The 19095-nt window shown below is 43.8% G+C and overlaps 2 protein-coding genes across 3 annotated transcripts in view; both read right to left on the reverse strand.

Moving 5' to 3' along the window:
* Positions 1-5228: 5228 nt before the first annotated feature.
* LOC134070804 (coagulation factor VII-like) lies at positions 5229-12154 on the reverse strand. Its single transcript, XM_062527249.1, has 8 exons — positions 11966-12154; positions 10710-10873; positions 10347-10371; positions 10111-10224; positions 8927-9067; positions 7942-8054; positions 6312-6435; positions 5229-5971 (listed from the first exon to the last, which is right to left on the reverse strand). The coding sequence occupies exons 1-8, from the start codon at positions 12033-12035 to the stop codon at positions 5406-5408; spliced, it is 1317 nt and encodes a 438-aa protein (XP_062383233.1). The 5' UTR covers positions 12036-12154; the 3' UTR covers positions 5229-5405.
* Positions 12155-14670: 2516 nt separating this feature from the next.
* f7l (coagulation factor VII, like) overlaps positions 14671-19095 on the reverse strand; it is a 5698-nt gene continuing 1273 nt past the window's right edge. Inside the window, exons 3-8 of one of the 2 annotated variants that reach the window (XM_062527248.1) lie at positions 18800-18824; positions 17934-18047; positions 17605-17745; positions 17188-17279; positions 16585-16705; positions 14671-15603 (exon numbers count right to left, since the gene is read on the reverse strand). In XM_062527248.1, the coding sequence (XP_062383232.1) occupies positions 15062-15603; positions 16585-16705; positions 17188-17279; positions 17605-17745; positions 17934-18047; positions 18800-18824 (1035 nt within the window). In that variant the 3' untranslated portion in view covers positions 14671-15061. Of the gene's footprint in view, positions 15604-16584; positions 16706-17187; positions 17280-17604; positions 17752-17933; positions 18048-18799; positions 18825-19095 lie in introns of both variants that reach the window. The other variant, XM_062527247.1, reaches the window with a different exon arrangement.

Below are 19095 nucleotides of genomic sequence, written 5' to 3' on the forward strand. Positions count from 1 at the left end.
ACCCAGTACACACCACTCTCAATAATATACCCAGTACACACCACTCTCAATAATATACCCAGTACACACCACTCTCATTATACCCAGTAGACACCACTCTCAATAATATAACAGTACACACCACTCTCAATAATATACCAGTACACACCCCTCTCAATAATATAACAGTACACACCACTCTCAATAATATACCAGTACACACCACTCTCAATATTATACCCAGTACACACCACTCTCAATAATATACCAGTACACACCACTCTTATTATACCCAGTACACACCACTCTTATTATACCCAGTACACACCACTCTCAATAATATACCCAGTACACACCACTCTCAATATACCCAGTACACACCACTCTCAATAATATACCCAGTACACACCACTCTTATTATACCCAGTACACACCACTCTCAATATTATACCCAGTACACACCACTCTCAATAATATACCCACACCACTCTCAATAATATACCAGTACACACCACTCTCAATATACCCAGTGCACACCACTCTCAATAATATACCCAGTACACACCACTCTCAATATACCCAGTACACACCACTCTCATTAATATACCCAGTACACACCACTCTCAATATACCCAGTACACACCACTCTCAATATACCCAGTACACACCCCTCTCAATAATATACCCAGTACACACCACTCTCAATAATATACCCAGTACACACCACTCTCATTATACCCAGTACACACCACTCTCAATAATATACCCAGTACACACCACTCTCAATAATATACCCAGTACACACCACTCTCATTATACCCAGTGCACACCACTCTCAATAATATAACAGTACACACCACTCTCAATAATATACCAGTACACACCCCTCTCAATAATATAACAGTACACACCACTCTCAATAATATACCAGTACACACCACTCTCAATATTATACCCAGTACACACCACTCTCAATAATATACCAGTACACACCACTCTTATTATACCCAGTACACACCACTCTTATTATACCCAGTACACACCACTCTCAATAATATACCCAGTACACACCACTCTCAATATACCCAGTACACACCACTCTCAATAATATACCCAGTACACACCACTCTTATTATACCCAGTACACACCACTCTCAATATTATACCCAGTACACACCACTCTCAATAATATACCCACACCACTCTCAATAATATAACAGTACACACCACTCTCAATAATATACCCAGTACACACCACTCTCAATAATATACCAGTACACACCACTCTCAATAATATACCAGTACACACCACTCTCATTAATATACCCAGTACACACCACTCTCAATAATATACCCAGTACACACCACTCTCAATAATATACCCAGTAAACACCACTCTCAATAATATACCCAGTACACACCACTCTCAATAATATACCCAGTACACACCACTCTCATTATACCCAGTACACACCACTCTCATTATACCTAATACACACCACTCTCAATAATATACCAGTACACACCACTGCGGCTGTTTTGCATGAGCCTGAGTATGGTCTCTCTCTGCACTCTTTTTGCACTACTGCGGCTGTTCTGCAGGAGGGTCGACGTGTTAGAATCAGAACTCCGTAGTTCATGTCCTGATGTTTCTGTTATGTGTTCCTCCACACATGAGATGTTTTTATTTCCTCCTGTCCCTCTGCTGTCCTTGAGTACACGGTATCTGTGTGGGTTTGAGATAAGAGGGGATGATATGGTTTGCAGTGTTCTGCTGCTCTGCGTAAGGAGCTATCTGCTGTGGATTAATCGTGTCTGTTCTGCAGGGGTACATCCCCTGCGTCAGGAGCTATCTGCTGTGGATTAATCGTGTCTGTTCTGCAGGGGTACATCATCATGGTGTCTGTATGGTCCACGTAAGATGGGATGGTAAACGCCATCTCTTGCAACCTGGAAGGATCCCTGAACCCTGACTATTTTCTTGTTTAGTTAGATTGGTGTTTTTATAGACAGGGAAAAATCCAGAACGATCTAATAAAGGTCACTACCAAACTTTTCTCAATTGATTCTATAGTACTTTTCCGCGTAGAATCCATTTCTGCTTGGGACATTTTTATATCACGCATAGTTAATGAGATAATTTGCATATTTGAATACATTAGGGCAATTCCATATCAGTTTCCTGATTTTTGGTCCAAATGTTCCTCCATGTCTCATTGGAAGAAAACCAAAATTTGAGCTGGGTATCTTGTTTAGTTTCTGAGATATGGCTCTTCAAATGTGGTTAGACGTGTCCTAAAAAAAGGCTGAAAATTCCTGTATTTAATGAGCACCACTTTTTTTTAAACCCCTCTCCTCTCTTAAGGCTACCATATTATTTTCTAAAAATTTGAACACTGGGGCAGTACCCTGTGTTGTTGTCCAAAATCACAAAGGAATTACAGTCCTTCCCACCATTGGAGACTTATCCATCGAAACAAACCCATATTTTTTTGAAAGCAATGAAAAAAAAACCTGTTTTTGTTCTCTTATGGTCATGAATGCCTAGCACTCACATTTTTAAAACTCTACATATTTATAGTCCATGAGTAAGAGAACATGTTGATAAAAAATTGAGATGTTTTTTTTTTTTATTTCGAGGCTATGAGCCTTCAAAGTTGGCCAAAATGGCGTTTTTTCCTAAAAATGGCACTTTTATTGCCTTTTTCCAAGGACAAGATGAAATGCAAATCCAACATTTCTTTTTTTCTGCAATAGTGTGGCACTTTGTAGACCATGTGAATGTGGTAGATCCGACCTGTCCATTATAATATCCCCACAGCACATGTCTGAAGTTAGAAAAAATGAAAAATAGTCTTGGCTGAAGGAGGTGTTGGTTTGATTTGTATGAACCTCTTAGAAGGACAATATGGGGTGTAAACCCAATTTTTCTGTTTGAGGGATCAGAATGCCATCTTGTAAATAGGATAAAAATGTTGTATCCCATTTCTACTCTTTAGTGATCCCTTAAAATATGTCCAAAAGTTGTCAAAAATGAAAAAGGCAACTAAATTGAGGGGCTTAAATGGCCAAGTGGATCAAGTCACACAAGGTTAAAAATGTAATATAAGACAGATGAGAAACTGAGGGAGAACACTGTGAAATGTTTAACCCTGTTACGACGGTCTTTGAACCCACTGTGTCCCTAATATCCTGTGATAACCGGAAGTTGGTTTAAAACAGGAAATAAACTTTAAAAAGGCTATATCTAGAGAACGGAAGGTCATAGAAATAAACATTCACTTCTTGCTTGATCCTCATGGGCGAATTATGTCTGATGGAGCAAATCAGATTGAGTCTACGACCTTCCGTTCAATAGTTGTTCGCAAAAAACTATTTCCCATTGAAATGAATGGGAAAAAAACCAAAAAACTGTAAGTGTTGAGGCCAAAATCATGGTTTGAGATATTGTGTAGGAGTATGTTTCAGACCATTTGGAGTTGATCGGTACCCACTTTGTGTGACAAAAAAAATATTATTAATTTAACTTATGGATAGATATGGATGACCAAAAAGTGTAGGATTTTCACTGGTCCTAGGGTTATGTTTATCTAAGTGGATCTCAGGTTAACTGTCCAGGGATACCATTAGAACAAATCACAATGCATGCTGCATCCAACGGTAACTCCAACAGCAACCAGGAGACAATATGCTTCATGCAGAAGAAATTTGTTTAATGAGAATGAACCTCAGTTAGGGACACAGTGGGTTCAAAGGCCATCATAGCAGGGATTATACATTTAACAGTGTTCTCCCCCAGTATCTCTTCTGTCTTATATTTCATTTTTAGCCTTGTGACTTGATCCACTTGGCCCCCATTTATGACAACTTTTGGACATATTTTAAGGGATCACTAAAGAGTAAAAATGGGATAACATTTTTATCCTGTTTACAGGATGGCATTCTGATCCCTCAAAAAGATAAAATGGGTTTACATCCCATATTGTCCTTCTAAGAGGTTCATACAAATCAAACCAACACCTCCTTCAGCCAAGACATTTTTTCATTTTTTCTAGCTTCAGACATGTGCTGTGGGGATATTAAAATGGACAGGTCGGATCTACCACATTCACATGATCTACAAAGTGCCACACTATTGCAGAAAAAAAGAAATGTTGGATTTGCATTTCATCTTGTCCTTGGAAAAAGGCAATAAAAGTGCCATTTTTAGGAAAAACGCCATTTTGGCCAACTTTGAAGGCTCATAGCCTCGAAATAAGAAAAAAAAACATCTCAATTTTTTTGTCAACATGTTCTCTTACTCATGGACTATATATATGCAGAGTTTTAAAAATGTGAGTGCTAGGCATTCATGACCATAAGAGAACAAAAACAGGCATTTTTTTCATTGCTTTCAAAAAAAATATGGGTTTGTTTCGATGAATAAGTCTCCAATGGTGGGAAGGACTGTAATTCCTTTGTGATTTTGGACAACAACACAGGGTACTGCCCCAGTGTTCAAATTTTTAGAAAATAATATGGTAGCCTTAAGAGAGGAGAGGGGTTTAAAAAAAAGTGGTGCTCATTAAATACAGGAATTGTCAGCCTTTTTTTAGGACACGTCTAACCACATTTGAAGAGCCATATCTCAGAAACTAAACAAGATACCCAGCTCAAATTTTGGTTTTCTTCTAATGAGACATGGAGGAACATTTGGACCAAAAATCAGGAAAAACTGAGGACCATGGTGTCGGACCTGTTCCAACTGATATGGAATTGCCCTAATGTATTCAAATATGCAAATTATCTCATTAACTATGCGTGACATAAAAATGTCCCAAGCAGAAATGGATTCTACGCGGAAAAGTACTATAGAATCAATTGAGAAAAGTTTGGTAGTGACCTTTATTAGATCGTTCTGGATTTTTCCCTGTCTATTATGGATAAACCCATATTTAGACTATCGTAGTTTGACTGGTGTGACTGATGGCAGGTGGCTGTCACATGGATCACACTGTGAAGCAATGGCTTCTAAACTTTTTGTCTGGTGACCCCCAAAAAACATTGGCCAAGTCTCATGACCCCCCTCTCCAACCAGCAAAAGTGTATTTCACTTTGGAAAATGTTATCTCTAATAGCTAGGCTATATCAACAGCATCGGCATTAAAGTCAATGGCAGTCCTTGAAAATCTGATATATTATTTTCCAGCAGATAACTACTCATCCCATGTAGAAATAGAAACAAAATTCTACACAGAAGCTCATAGGTCTGAGGTGGGTAGGAAATTGCCTTTATTTTTATCTCTTTTAAAATCTGAATCAGATACATTTTCCAATAAATCACTCAATGTCACACATTCAATACAAAAAAAACAATTGAAAGTAGCCTACAGTCTAAATGATTTATTGCGTTCTGGAGTTGAGCATGACCACTATAAATATTATGATTATGTGGCTGTGGTGTTGAGTCCCGATTCAGAGGTTTGCTCCTGCACCCACTCTAGATAGTTTGACATGCGAGTGTATATCCCATAATTTCCTGGTCGGGCACATCCCTTCCCCCAGCTCACAATTCCCAACAGGAATGTTGTGTTCCGATAGTGAGTGACTAGCGGACCCCCGCTATCCCCTTTACACGAGTCCTCCTGGCCCTCGATGTACCCGGCGCAGAACATATTCACGGTCAGCGACACATTGCTGTCCCTTATGCAGTCCTGCGTTCCGATACGCGGCACCTTGAGTCGCCGGAGGGTGCTGGACTGTGGTCCATTCTCACTGCGACGTCCCCATCCGCTCACCGTGTGGAAGTGCACTGACCAAAGCTCCCGTTCAGCGAGGGCACGCGTCGGCAAGCACACAGGCACGGCGTACGGCGTGACCTCCACTGGACGTTGCAGGCGCAAGAGAGCGATGTCGTTGTCGGCTGTTTTGATCACGTAATTGGGATGTGGAATCATTTGCGTCACCATGACGGTCTGTTCTGTGCCTTCCTCCACGTATCGATCATGCTCGCCTGTGACACACACACACACACACACACACACACACACACACACACACACACACACACACACACACAGACACAGAGAGAAACAAACAACAAAGCTTTTAAATAAACATCAGGTTCAGACATAGCTCGGCTCCACTCATTGAGTCCTATTGACAGTAATCCTATTTCAAAGATCCATTATGTCATAAGATTTTAATTCATAACTTACAAACTCAGTAAACTAACACTACACAGAGAAATGTCAGTGTTAAATGTCAGTGTTAAATGGCAGTGTCAGAGCCGCAGGTAATGTGGGGTTGAGGTGATGCACACAGAGGATCATTTCAGCTCCCTCACGTTGTACCTGCAATTACTTTCAGATGCTTGAGATCTTGTACGCTATCCAAACAGTGTGCCGCAGTCAAGATCCACGTGGGCTTATATAGGACTCCTCCACAGAAAGCCTTCGTGCCATACACCAGCAGAACCTTGGGGTTACAACACACACAACATGTTGAGGCCTACACACACAGCTGCCCATGCACTGGGGATTTCTGGGAGACGACGGGCAAAACTGAATAGAATCTACGGAAGTGAACGGTGTGACACACACAGGCAGCAAATGGAACGATGGGGCGACCGTCACTGTCGCATCACTCTAGTCGACCCCTATCTATTTCTCGAGGTGATATTTGATATGGTGTGGTAAACACACACACACACACACTCACACACACACACACACACACACATATGGTGTGGTAAAACTCTCAACAGCCAGGCAACACAGGCAGGAGTGAACAAAGCTACAGTACCATCTTTAGTTCAACCAATCAGAGAGGAGAATCATGCCTGGGGACGTGTTACCAGAAACAGAGTTCCAGCAGCAGATCCAAGTTCTGTGGGGTGACTGAGGCCCAATCTTATATAGATTCATCTTAAACAATCACATTGTTTCCAAAGGAGTGGGCGAGCTAAACTGATGATGACAGCGCTAAAACTTTCGTTTTTGGTCGTAGTGTTATCCAATTGCGTCGAGGTCCAGAATCAGTCAGAGTAAACGTTGGTCGTAGTGTTATCCAATTGCGTGCAGTGAGATTTTCAGATCTTGGTGCTTGATGCTTGGTGCCGCCCCTCGGGTTAGGCCATTCATGATTTGTGGCCAGACCCTTAATCTGAAAGATTCCAGGGTCTAGTTTACTACCAGGCTATATTTTATTACGATCCCTCCATGAATACATCTACACATATAGCGGGAAGGGTGCAAGTTATCATTCTCCCAATTAACCAAATTCAACCAATCAGATCAACGATCTGGATGCGCCTTTTGGATAAGCTAGTTTGTGATTGGACCCAAAGTTTGTGGACAGGAAGCAGGCGAGTTAGATGTGCGGGTTTCCAGCCTGAGCTGCCGGGCAACATCCCAATTCTCCAGCAGGTCAGACAGAGTTCACCCAGCCTACTGTAGCTTTACACCGTGTCCTAACCAGATCCAAGCGAGCGACTGTCAATATTGTCTGTCTACACTGAATCCGTTAAATATGGCATTGTGTTGCGTAACGGGATTCCATATTTCTCATTCAGAATAGTAGAGCAATGTGAGCGACAAAAAGAAAATAGAAACGGGGCGTCCGACAAAAGTTATCTTAAAAACGTCGCGCTGCTCGCGTCGCTTCAGTCTGGACACTCCAATTGAAAACAATGGAATTAAATGGATTTTATCGCTAATGTTCGCTCGCATTGCGTTCGGTTAGGACAAGGTGTAAGATGGGATAGAATCTATAGAATGGAATCTATAGAATAGAGTAGAGAAGACAATCAAGAGCTGGCCTACAAACATTAATACATTTAAACAAGCATTCACATTTTGTTCACCTGACAAAAATGTATACATTTTAAATAAAACATTTGCAAAATGTTTACCTGCCAAACATCAATACATTTGCATAATACGTTTACATTAAAACAACACGTTTACATTTTGTTTACTGTACCTGCCAGGGGCAGTGGCCTTTAGGGCATATCGTCCCCCCCACTATCCGAGCTCGAGGGTCCAGCGCTGCCTTCACAGAGACGTCCAATGGGGCCTTGCCGCAGGGGATCGGCTCTGGCACAAAACACACACCTTTAATATCCACTTGAAAAGAGAAATGAGGAAACACAGGCTTCACTCCGTCTCTTCAGTCTCTTAGAGTGCTGGACTGATTGTTAACTGAGGGTTGCTAATGCTAACTGATACCTTTTCTGCCTTCTTTAAAAAAGATGTGCCGTGACAGTCAAGGAAAAGATGTCCATGGAGAGGCACCAAGAGCAGGGGGAAGTGGAGACTACACTTCTGATCAATCATACACTTGATGGATGAAGTTTCTGTGGCCTAAACATTGTTTAAACATTGCTAATCAAATACGCTAACCAGCTATGCACACAAATCTAATGTCACCTTACTAGCCCTGTCTATTCTGTAACCGCCCCTCTTTTTTGCTGCCTGATATTTGAGCCACACTTGAGAATGTCCTCCATGAAGGCCTCGTCCACTCCCCCCCTGAAGGCCTCGTCCACTCTCCCCCTGAGATGTTCAACCCTGTTACCAGCGTTCACTTCAAGGCCTCATCGTCATGACAAAACTGTAGTTTTGCATGTATTTCTGCCCTTGTTGCCCATCTAACAAGTGAAATGATGAAGGCCTACTGACTATTTGGATTATAATATGATTCAATAAATGTATTTAAATTGTGAATCCAGTCGACGAGCATGTTACCAAGCAACTTGCTGGAGCGCAGCACCGTTCTACTACTACATCTCGTCCTCACTGGCCTTTCGTTATTTCACACACTCCCCTTCTCACATCACCATTTTCTCAATCAGTGATCACTGATCAGTGAATCAGTGAAATATAAAATATCTATGTTCAGTCATGGATTTGGTCATTATTTTATCCATTATTTTAATAACGGCTTAGCATGTATGGGATGGCCTCACCATGAGTGAAGCATTTCTTTCCGTTAGCTCCCAGGAAGTAGCCGTCAGCACAGGAGCAGTAGCGACCGCGTTCTGTCTCCTCACAGAAGTGCTCACAGCCGCCGTTATCGTACAGACACGTCTCAAGCACGGCTTTGTTGTCTGTCGGGGAGATCATGAGCTGTGTTAGACATCAACAGACATTTACAAAACATTGCAGGTGCAGAAAATGGGGGCAGCCTGTCCTGTCCCCCAAACAAAAACAAAACTCTTGATTCAAGATGTATGTTGTTTTGGACAGAGGCGTTGCTAAGATTTTTGAATACAAACATAAATAAACACCGCTGTACACTGTGCCCAATCACTGACCTCACCTTTAAGCAGACTGGATAGGCCACTGCACATTTCTGAACACATAGCCTACCTAAAGCATTACCTGGCATTCTTGCTCCTGTGACCCAGCTTTGAGTCGCATGTAAGGTCCCTCAAGGTCATATGTGCTTAACTGGCCTGTTGTGGAGCAAGATGCCTCCTCTAGCTAAAACAGGGTAGGCCTATGCATCCCTGAGCTCAGTTAGCCTCTTCATCCTCTTCTGCCGTGTCGTCCCAATAGAGCTAATTAGCCGTAACTAGCCGAGCGGAATACTGAGTACAATATAAACACTGTATACATTTCAGTAGCCCACAGCTCATGCTGCCTAATGTGTGGGACCACTGGGCTATTTGGCATCTAAGGAATCCTGCAGAATTTCAATTCAATTCAATTCAATTTTATTTATAGAGCGCCAAAACATTACACATGTCTCAAGGCGCTTCACAGAGCGCCAAACCTTCAAAGAGAGCCCATGAGCAACAGGGGCAAGGAAAAACTCCCTAGAATTGGAGATACATATAGGAAGAAACCTCAGACAGATCCACGACTCAAGGGCCCAACCCATCTGCCTAGGGTCAGTTAAGTAGAGTAAAGTCATTTGTAGTCTCAGAAGGTTCAAGCAGTCTAGTATAGGGAATAAATAGTCCATCAGTAATCCATTAGTAATTTTGGAGGGTAATGGGTCGCTAGGATGTGTGGGCCAGGGATCCTGGCAGGGAACCACAGCAGGCGATGGTAGGGCAATCATAGGGATGATGATGGCAATGGCACTCAGGGGGATGGGAAGAAGAGATATTATTTGACGAGACACTTTGGGTCCTCTGGTGCTCACCTTGCTCACAGGTCCTGCCACTGAACCCAGGTGGGCACATGCAGGTGTAGGAGTCGGAGAGGCTTTCGCAGGCCCCGTTGTTGGCACAGGGGTTGGACAGACAGTGATCTACAACTGAAAGGCAACATACACTCTTATGCTTGTTACAATGAAATGGTGTGTTTTTATCGAATCTGTTCTCATTTAGATCATTGACTTATTTTTTGAATACAGAAAAATACGGAAAAGGGGCTCACCATTATATTTACGCCAAAATTCATCCTAAAGAGGAAAAAATCCATGCAAATATGTACACAAACACAACACTGTTATCCACTTCTCACAGTCACACTGTTTTCATTAAAAGAACTGTGGTTGTAATGTCTCAGCTCAAATGTGTCAAAGCTTATCAAAGCAGAAGAGGATGATATGAAATACATTTAAAGAAGAGAATGATATGAAATACATTTAAAGAAGAGAATGATATGAAATACATTTAAAGAAGAGAATGATATGTAATACATTTAAAGAAGAGAATGATATGTGATACAGTAAAAAAAAAGAAAGACAGAGAGAAAAGGGTGCTCCTTTCAGAACCCAGACGTTTGAGAAGCTCTCACGGTAGTTTCTGTGCGCTCGAACACCTCCCTCGCCTCCTCGTAGCTGCACAGCTCCTCCAGACACTCCCTCTCCAGGTCGCCCCGCTTCATCTCCTCAAACCAGCCCGAGTTCGCCCGCCGCGAGCGCTGCAGCACCCCGTGGGCCTCATCGCGCACCAGGAACACTGCAGCAGTCACACGCCACCCGGCACACAGAGACCACGTTACACACACACGTAGGTTACAGTCACACACCACCCGGCACACAGAGACCACGTTACACACACACGTAGGTTACAGTCACACACCACCCGGCACACAGAGACCACGTTACACACACACGTAGGTTACAGTCACACACCACCCGGCACACAGAGACCACGTTACACACACACGTAGGTTACAGTCACACACCACCCGGCACGGCACACAGAGACCACGTTACACACACACGTAGGTTATTATACACACATTACACACACACGTAGGTTATTATACACACGTTACACACACACGTAGGTTATTATACACACGTTACACACACACGTAGGTTACAGTCACACGCCACCCGGCACACAGAGACCACGTTACACACACACGTAGGTTATTATACACACATTACACACACACGTAGGTTATTATACACACGTTACACACACACGTAGGTTACAGTCATTTCCAGTGTATAAGCCGCAGGGCAGTGTTTTATGCAAAAAGACACAAAACCATATTAATACCATATTGTCCCCTCATATCAACCTCATAGCGGAAGAAGTTTAGCAAAACCTCTGTATAAACCGCGGCTAATAGTCGGGAAACATCTACACAGTCAGGTACTACTTCTCTTTCACTAACAAGAGATGTGCATTTGAACACGTTTGTTTTGTGTGTGTGCTCAGGGACGACACATTTTGCGTCAATTTCAACACAGCAATTGTGTAGCTGGCCGGGTGGAGAACAGAGTTCAGCTACAGTATCTCAAAACAACAAACAAAATGTGTATCTGCAAAAAGATGTGCCTTTTTGTTTGTTTGTTTGTTTGTTTGTTTGCTTGTTTTGTTGTTGTTGTTGTTGTAGTTGCTACAGTACATGAAATTAACACAAAATCAAGTTCTCCCTGAGCTCACTCCCACACAACGTGTCATTTTGACACATCTCTACTTAGAGTGTACAATTACACAATACACACACACACACACACACACACACACACACACACACACACACACACACATCTCTACTTATCAAATAATAAACAAAAAGGGTTTTTTTTTTACCTGGAGCTGGGTAGCAATTACACAGCGTCACTAAGAATGATGTAAGACAGAATGCCTCCAGATGCAACATGCTGATAGGACGCTGAGTGAGAGATTTCAGGTAAAGTTGGTTCCTGTCTTCTTCCTTCTGTTCTTGGTGTTTTCCTGTTTGTACAGTGAGGTGCTCAAAGTCTCTTTTCAGACCCAGCAACCTCTACAGTGGCGTGCTGGAGCTGAATCAATAGGGTAGGCAAATAATTCAACAACCAATCACATTATTCCATACTGAACACATGGAACAGAAATACTTTGTTTCTGGAGAAAGTGAGAGAATGACATTGTTGAATATACCTTTATATGAGTCTGCAATGGTATATTGCACTATTCTACACAATTTGAATCCACCCTAACTAAGGCATGTAAAAACAAATTGTTGGTTGACAGAGAATGAGCTATATACAGCATTTCTAACAGTCAGATCTTTTGTTCTGGACTGTACTGAACATATAGTACTGAACTGGACCATATCAGCTGTCTTGCAGGGAGAAACTATTCTTCCTATTCAAAATCAGATAAAGTTTTATTTTGAAAATGACTAACCTCACTAAACTAACAATTCTTCTAAATGCTCTCACATACGAAAAGTTACCATACCAGGGGGGTCAAACTCATATTGGGCAGTGTGCTGAATTTATTGGAACAAGATCTCATGGGGACCATCTCTGTCATGGTTATTATCATCTTTTCTGCACGGGCATCAGAGTGTATTTTTACTTTAGCCACTTATCAGCGAACAAGTGCCAGTCATGTACTGCTCTGCTGTCATGTGCAGTAATTACCTGTGTATATGCCACATTGTGTATAAAACACAGGACTGTGTGTTTTGCCAGTTAAAAGAAGCAAAACCATATTAATACCATATTAACTGCCTCCGTGTATTAACCTCATAGCTGAAGACATCTTGCGAAATCAATGTATAAGCCGCAGCTAATAGGGAAATTACGGTAGCACTCTTTCTCTCTTGAAATACTACATATACCCACTTATCAGAAAACAAGTACAAATCATGTACTGCTGTCATATTCCGCTCTTTCTCTCTTGAAATCCCCTACATGTACATCCATGTCCGTTCTTTAGCCTCTTACATCCTGAGGATGGTCTGTAGTGCTAGGTTTAGTGCTAGGTTTAATCAGTGTATAATATCTTAGAGATATTGCTTATTGCACATAGTTGAAGACAGATGGAGGAATAAGTGTGCTGGTGGAGCAGATCTGGGCCCTGGGCCTTGTGTTTGTTTGACACAGCTGCTCTAACACATTCCATTACGTAAACATTAAACAACTACTCTACTCAGGCGTCATGGACAAGCAGAAATCACACTGGATTCATGAAGTCTCTCCTGAAAGTGTAACTGCAAGTAGTTCAGATTGACTCCATATTGAATGGAGAGACTGGGTCTTCTGGGCTGGCGAGCTGACCCCGCTGGTGAATGGTCAGTTTGCTTGTGGTGGCCACTAGATCCCCCTTGCACAGAACACACCATCACACACGGGCTTACTGTTGCCCCTCACCGGATGTGGGAGGGGCCTTTGCATCTCCTCCTCTCCCTATTTGTTTCTTGGTGTTTTGAGCCCCCAACGTTGTCTTCAAGGCAGCGCTGCCTGGAAGGCGCTAGGGATAGGCATTGGTTAAGGTAAGGGTTAGGGTTAGGGTTAGGGGTAGGATTAAGTGCCTTTAAGTCAACAGTGGCAGCTCTACCTGGAAGACGACGTTGGGGGCTCAAAACATCAAGCTCCCTATTTACTTATTTTACTAACTGTGCGTGTGTTTGTTTACATTCATAGGACGGTGCTGTTGGGACAGCCAAATAAAGTATGATAAAGATGATTAAAGTATTTCTTATCGTATCCAGATCTGATGAACACGGAGGACAGCAGTGCAGTACGTGAGGCCGGCCACATGAGGGAGACATTTGCTGTTTCTCTGCAGAAGGCCAACTAGCAGTATGAAGGGACATGAAGGCTCTCACAGCTCAAATAAAAAGCTAAGTAACGTGACCTGAACAATTCCATGCTAACAAACACAATCACAAATCACTTTGAAGTCTGATTGTTTTATACATACATATATATAAAGACAAGAGTTTTGTTTTGATTTGTTGTTTTGTTTGAATGTTGTTTGTCATTGTGTTAACCATTCATCTAATGTCCACAGTCCCGCACCGCAATCAAGCCTGGACCCATGGACACCAGACGTAGGTGGGGGCGTTAATAATTACTCCACGACCCTTCGGAGTTGTGGCTTGTTGCCAGCACGAGTCAATGTTTTGGTGAGTGATGTTTTCTATCCACAGTGCTGTACATCCGCAAGCCACTAATTGAGAGAGATGCATCCCACTTGTTTCATGTGTACATTTGATGTTTTATGTTTTAACAGCCCTGATCAATCCCAGTTGCTTATGTTTTAACAGCCCTGATCAATCCCAGTTGCTTGTATTCAGGCCGCATTAGCTGAGGCTGTTATGTAAGTGGTAGCCCACACTTATGTATACTGTAGCACTTTTCAAACCAACCTGACAACAATGAGAGAGACTATCTTTGATACTGTTTTTCATATTTTATTGAAAGTCTCGATATTGGGAATTAATAATCAGAAATCAGAGCATGTTTTTATTGAAAGGTGTTGGAATGCAGTTCCAGATCCCTCCACTCCAACTGAACTGTCACCATGAGCATCAGGCCGTGCTTGTGGAGCTCACTGCAACAGAGCGCCTTTATCTTCCTCCTTTTCATCTCAATCATCTCCTGCAGATAGTTGCCATGTATACAGACAGCATGAGGGTCCAGGGCCGCGTTTCCCAGATTCGTTAAGAAGCTCGCCAGTGCTAAGAACTTCTTAGGAGCGTTCTTAGAACTTTCTTAGAGCGCTCCTGAGAAGTTCTTAGCACTTAGGAGCTTCTTAACGCATCTGGGAAAGGCGGCCCAGAGCTCCGGATGCTGCTGTGGTCTCCGTGAGCTTGTCCTCCCCTCAGGCGGTGATGTTGTGGATCCACTGCAGGTAGTTGTGCTCTCCTCAGGCGGTGATGTTGTGGATCCACTGCAGGTAGTTGTGCTCTCCTCAGGCGGTGATGTTGTGGATCCACTGCAGGTAGTTGGCCACTCTGGTGTAAACGCCGTACGAGTCCGCCGAGGCGCAGCCTTTGCCCCAGCTCACGATGCCCAACAGAAAGTGGGTGCTCTTGTAGCGCGTCACCAGAGGCCCGCCGGAGTCGCCCTGGCAGGAGTCGCGCCCGCCCTCCTGAAAGCCGGCGCACAGCATGTTGCGCGTCACCTGCAGGCCCGTGTGGTTCACGCACTCCTGGTTGGGCACCCGCGGCACCTCTAGGCGCTGGAGGACGGGCGAGGCGGGTCCCAGCTCTGCCAACCGACCCCACCCGCTGACGGTGGACAAGCGGATGCCTGCCAGCGTGCGGCCGAAGGTCCCGTTGAGCGCGGGGAGACAGATGGGGATGGCGTAGTTGCTGAGGGCGATGCGGGACGTGAGGCGGAGCAGGGCCAGGTCGTTGTCTTTGGTGGCGTGGTCGTACTGCTCGTGCACACGGACCTGCGTCACGTTACGCACCTGCTCGGAGCCCTCGGTGAACTCACGGTTGTGTTCGCCTGCGCACCACGGGGGGGGGGGGGGGGGGACAGAGAGACATTTGATGGTTTGCAGGAAAATGAAACAAATTCAACACATTTAACTGCATTTAACATGTTTCTGCAGTCTTTTCCGCAAGTCTTTTTCTTTATCAAATACACACTCACACACACACACCCTTTGCCTGCCCATGATGTAGTACACTCTTAAGAAAAAAGTTGCTACTGTATGTAGAACCGAAAATGGTTCTATTGCATGCTTCATATATGGCACCCCTAAGGGTTCTATTGCATGCTTCATATATGTTCTTTAACCCCTAATGGTTCTTTAACCCATTTTGAAGGGTACCTTCATATATGGCACCCCTAAGGCTGGGATTATACTTGCCGTTAGACCAAGCGTAAGCGTATGCGTCCGTGTGCGACCTGCTGTGTCCTGTGTACAGACTCGCTGCAGCATTACGCACCTTACTGGAGGTCTTCACCAGGGGGAGACTAGTAGCCTAATATCAGATGTGGATGTGGCCATGTGCCATTGTTTACTCTCATGATTGCCCCCAGCTTTGATGTCGATAATGCATCTTGCAGTCACTTTGTTTTGGCAATGATCGCCCCCTACTTTCTTGTCAGTATTGCATCTCGCGGACGCGTCGTGTTCGCTTGCGACGACGTGCACGACCGACGCACCAAACGGCCGCAAAATACGCGAGGCAGCCATGATGCGTACACGAACACGTTGTCTACAGCAAGTCTAAACGTGCCTTTAGGGTTCTTTAAAGCCTGTGTGGTTCTATATAGCACCCCAAGAACCCTCTATTAAGAGTGCAAAACACACACACACACACACACACACACATATATATATACCCCCCCCCCCCATGTGCACAATGTGACACATTTCCCTGCATTTTTTACTTTAGTACTGATATGCATACTGTGACAAATAAACCTCTTTGTATCCTTGTAAATGGTTCCCAGTGGTGAGGCATCAAGCCGACTCACCCACAGTCACCTCCAGCTGAGCTGCTAGTGCGTGGTGCACACAGTGAGCTGCGGTCAGGATCCACTCCGTGCCCAGGATGATGGCTCCACACTGGTACTTCTGGTCACGCTTCAGCAGCGCCTGACACACAGGAAAAGGACAAACATTCTCTCAGTAGGTACTGTAGCACGTCAGTCTCATGTGAAGCTCTTGAGTTTGATCTTCACACGGGGTGTACTCAAAAAAATATGAAACCGAAAAACCATGGTTATTTTTTGTACCACAAAATACGGGGTAATAATCACATCATCAATGTAACGTTACACGATGAAGTGGGCTTCAACCCCCTCAGTGTTCAACTCTCAGTTTCACCCTTGTCTCAAAATGTGCCAGTTTTGCTTTGACAACTGCTCACAATTATTTCAGCAGGATTCCTGAGCCCATGTATTTATGATAAGACGTGTTGGCCATATATAATATGCTACCTGAGCCCATATTATGATAAGACGCGTGGGGCATATGCTACTTGAGCCCATGTATTTATGATAAGACGTGTGGGCATACGCTACCTGAGCCCATGTATTTCTATACGCTACCTGAGCCCATATATTTCTATACGCTACCTGCCACGGACACTGCCCACGTGGACACACATCACCTCGGACGATTCTGGGGTTGAAGTCCGTCACCCTCGGTTTTCCACAGGCGTACTTCACTGAGCACGAGAGAGAGTTGAGGAGGATTAGGATTGAACCGGATAATTCTCATTTCTAACAAACACAACTCTGATGCGCACACCTCTGATCCTATATAATAATGGCATCACAGAATGGCCATCATCGTGCCCTTTTCTTTGTGTCCCGAGCCGAGTGGCTGTACCAGAAGTTGTGTGTGCATCTTAAGACAGCAGTGGCTGTATCAGGAGTTGTGTGTGCATCTTAAGACAGCTGTGGCTGTATCAGGAGTTGTGTGTGAGATATGAAAGCATGGTGACGTCCTCACACTCATACACTCATACACTCACACACTCCCACGCTCACCCTGGGGGCTGCAGCTGCTGTTGTCCGGCCCCAGCTCGTAGCCACTGGCACAGCTGCAGACGTGTGGGGCATCCTGCGTCTCTGTGCAGAAGTGCTCACATCCTCCATTCCGAAAGAGACAGCCATAGTGGGCTGGCAATACTGTGCCTTGAAAACACACACACACACACACACACACACACACACACACACACACACACACACACACACACGCAAACACACACACACACACACACACACACACACAACAAGACAACACATTCACAATTTGGTCCCGGAATAGAACTTGAATCTGGCTACGCAAGGCTACCAGCAGCCAGATGTATTACCTTTATCACAATTCCGCCCTTCAAATCCGCTCGGACAAATGCAGATGTAGGCGTTGACCTGGTCCACACAGGTGCCTCCATTCAGACATGGATTTGATGCACACTGGTCCACGTCTGTCAGAGAACACACACTCACAGAGTCGTTAACCAAAACAACACATAGGGTGCCATTAACCAAAACAACACGGGGTGCCATTAACCAAAACAACACATAGGGTGCCATTAACCAAAACAACACAAAAGGTGCCATTAACCAAAACAACACATAGGGTGCCATTAACCAAAACAACACATAGGGTGCCATTAACCAAAACAACACGGGGTGCCATTAACCAAAACAACACATAGGGTGCCATTAACCAAAACAACGCATAAGGTGCCTTTAACCAAAACAACACATAGGGTGCCATTAACCAAAACAACACGGGGTGCCATTAACCAAAACAACACGGGGTGCCATTAACCAAAACAACACATAAGGTGCCATTAACCAAAACAACACATAGGGTGCCATTAACCAAAACAACACATAGGGTGCCATTAACCAAAACAACATATAGGGTGCCATTAACCAAAACAACACATAGGGTGCCATTAACCAAAACAACACATAGGGTGCCATTAACCAAAACAACGTAGATGGAATCATTTGAGGGCTATGGGTTATCCACCACATGTATGGTAGAGACTACATAGATTACACTACATGATGACTACAGAGTGTATAATTGTATAATTAACACTTTTTTGGGGGCCTTTGCTAATTACATCCCAGATGTAGGCACACACACACACACACACACACACACACACACACACACACACACACACACACACACACACACACACACCATAATACCACTTACCTGAATATCTTGTCCAGAACTCTCTCTGTAACATAAGGATGGAACATACAGAGACATACATTATCTTACTTGACTCCAACATACAGAGACATACATTATCTTACTTGACTCCAACATACAGAGACATACATTATCTTACTTGACTCCAACATACAGACATACATTATCTTACTTCACTCCAACATACAGAGACATACATTATCTTACTTGACTCCAACATACAGAGACATACATTATCTTACTTGACTCCACGTTAGATACAGGTAAGTCCCCGCTACAGGTAAGTCCCCGCTTCT

This window comes from Sardina pilchardus, chromosome 23, assembly GCF_963854185.1.
Source record: "Sardina pilchardus chromosome 23, fSarPil1.1, whole genome shotgun sequence".
Lineage (NCBI taxonomy): Eukaryota > Metazoa > Chordata > Actinopteri > Clupeiformes > Clupeidae > Sardina > Sardina pilchardus.

What these genes read in the sequence shown, in the direction of transcription:
- LOC134070804 (XM_062527249.1), bottom strand. Translation starts at nt 12,035, where the DNA reads ATGTTGCATCTGGAGGCATTCTGTCTTACATCATTCTTAGTGACGCTG. An exon ending in AAAGAAATGCTTCACTCATG is followed by an intron (nt 8,055 to 8,926) that starts GTGAGGCCATCC and finishes GTTTTGTGCCAG; the next exon opens with AGCCGATCCCCTGCGGCAAG. An exon ending in GCATCTGAAAGTAATTGCAG is followed by an intron (nt 5,972 to 6,311) that starts GTACAACGTGAG and finishes TGTGTGTCACAG; the next exon opens with GCGAGCATGATCGATACGTG.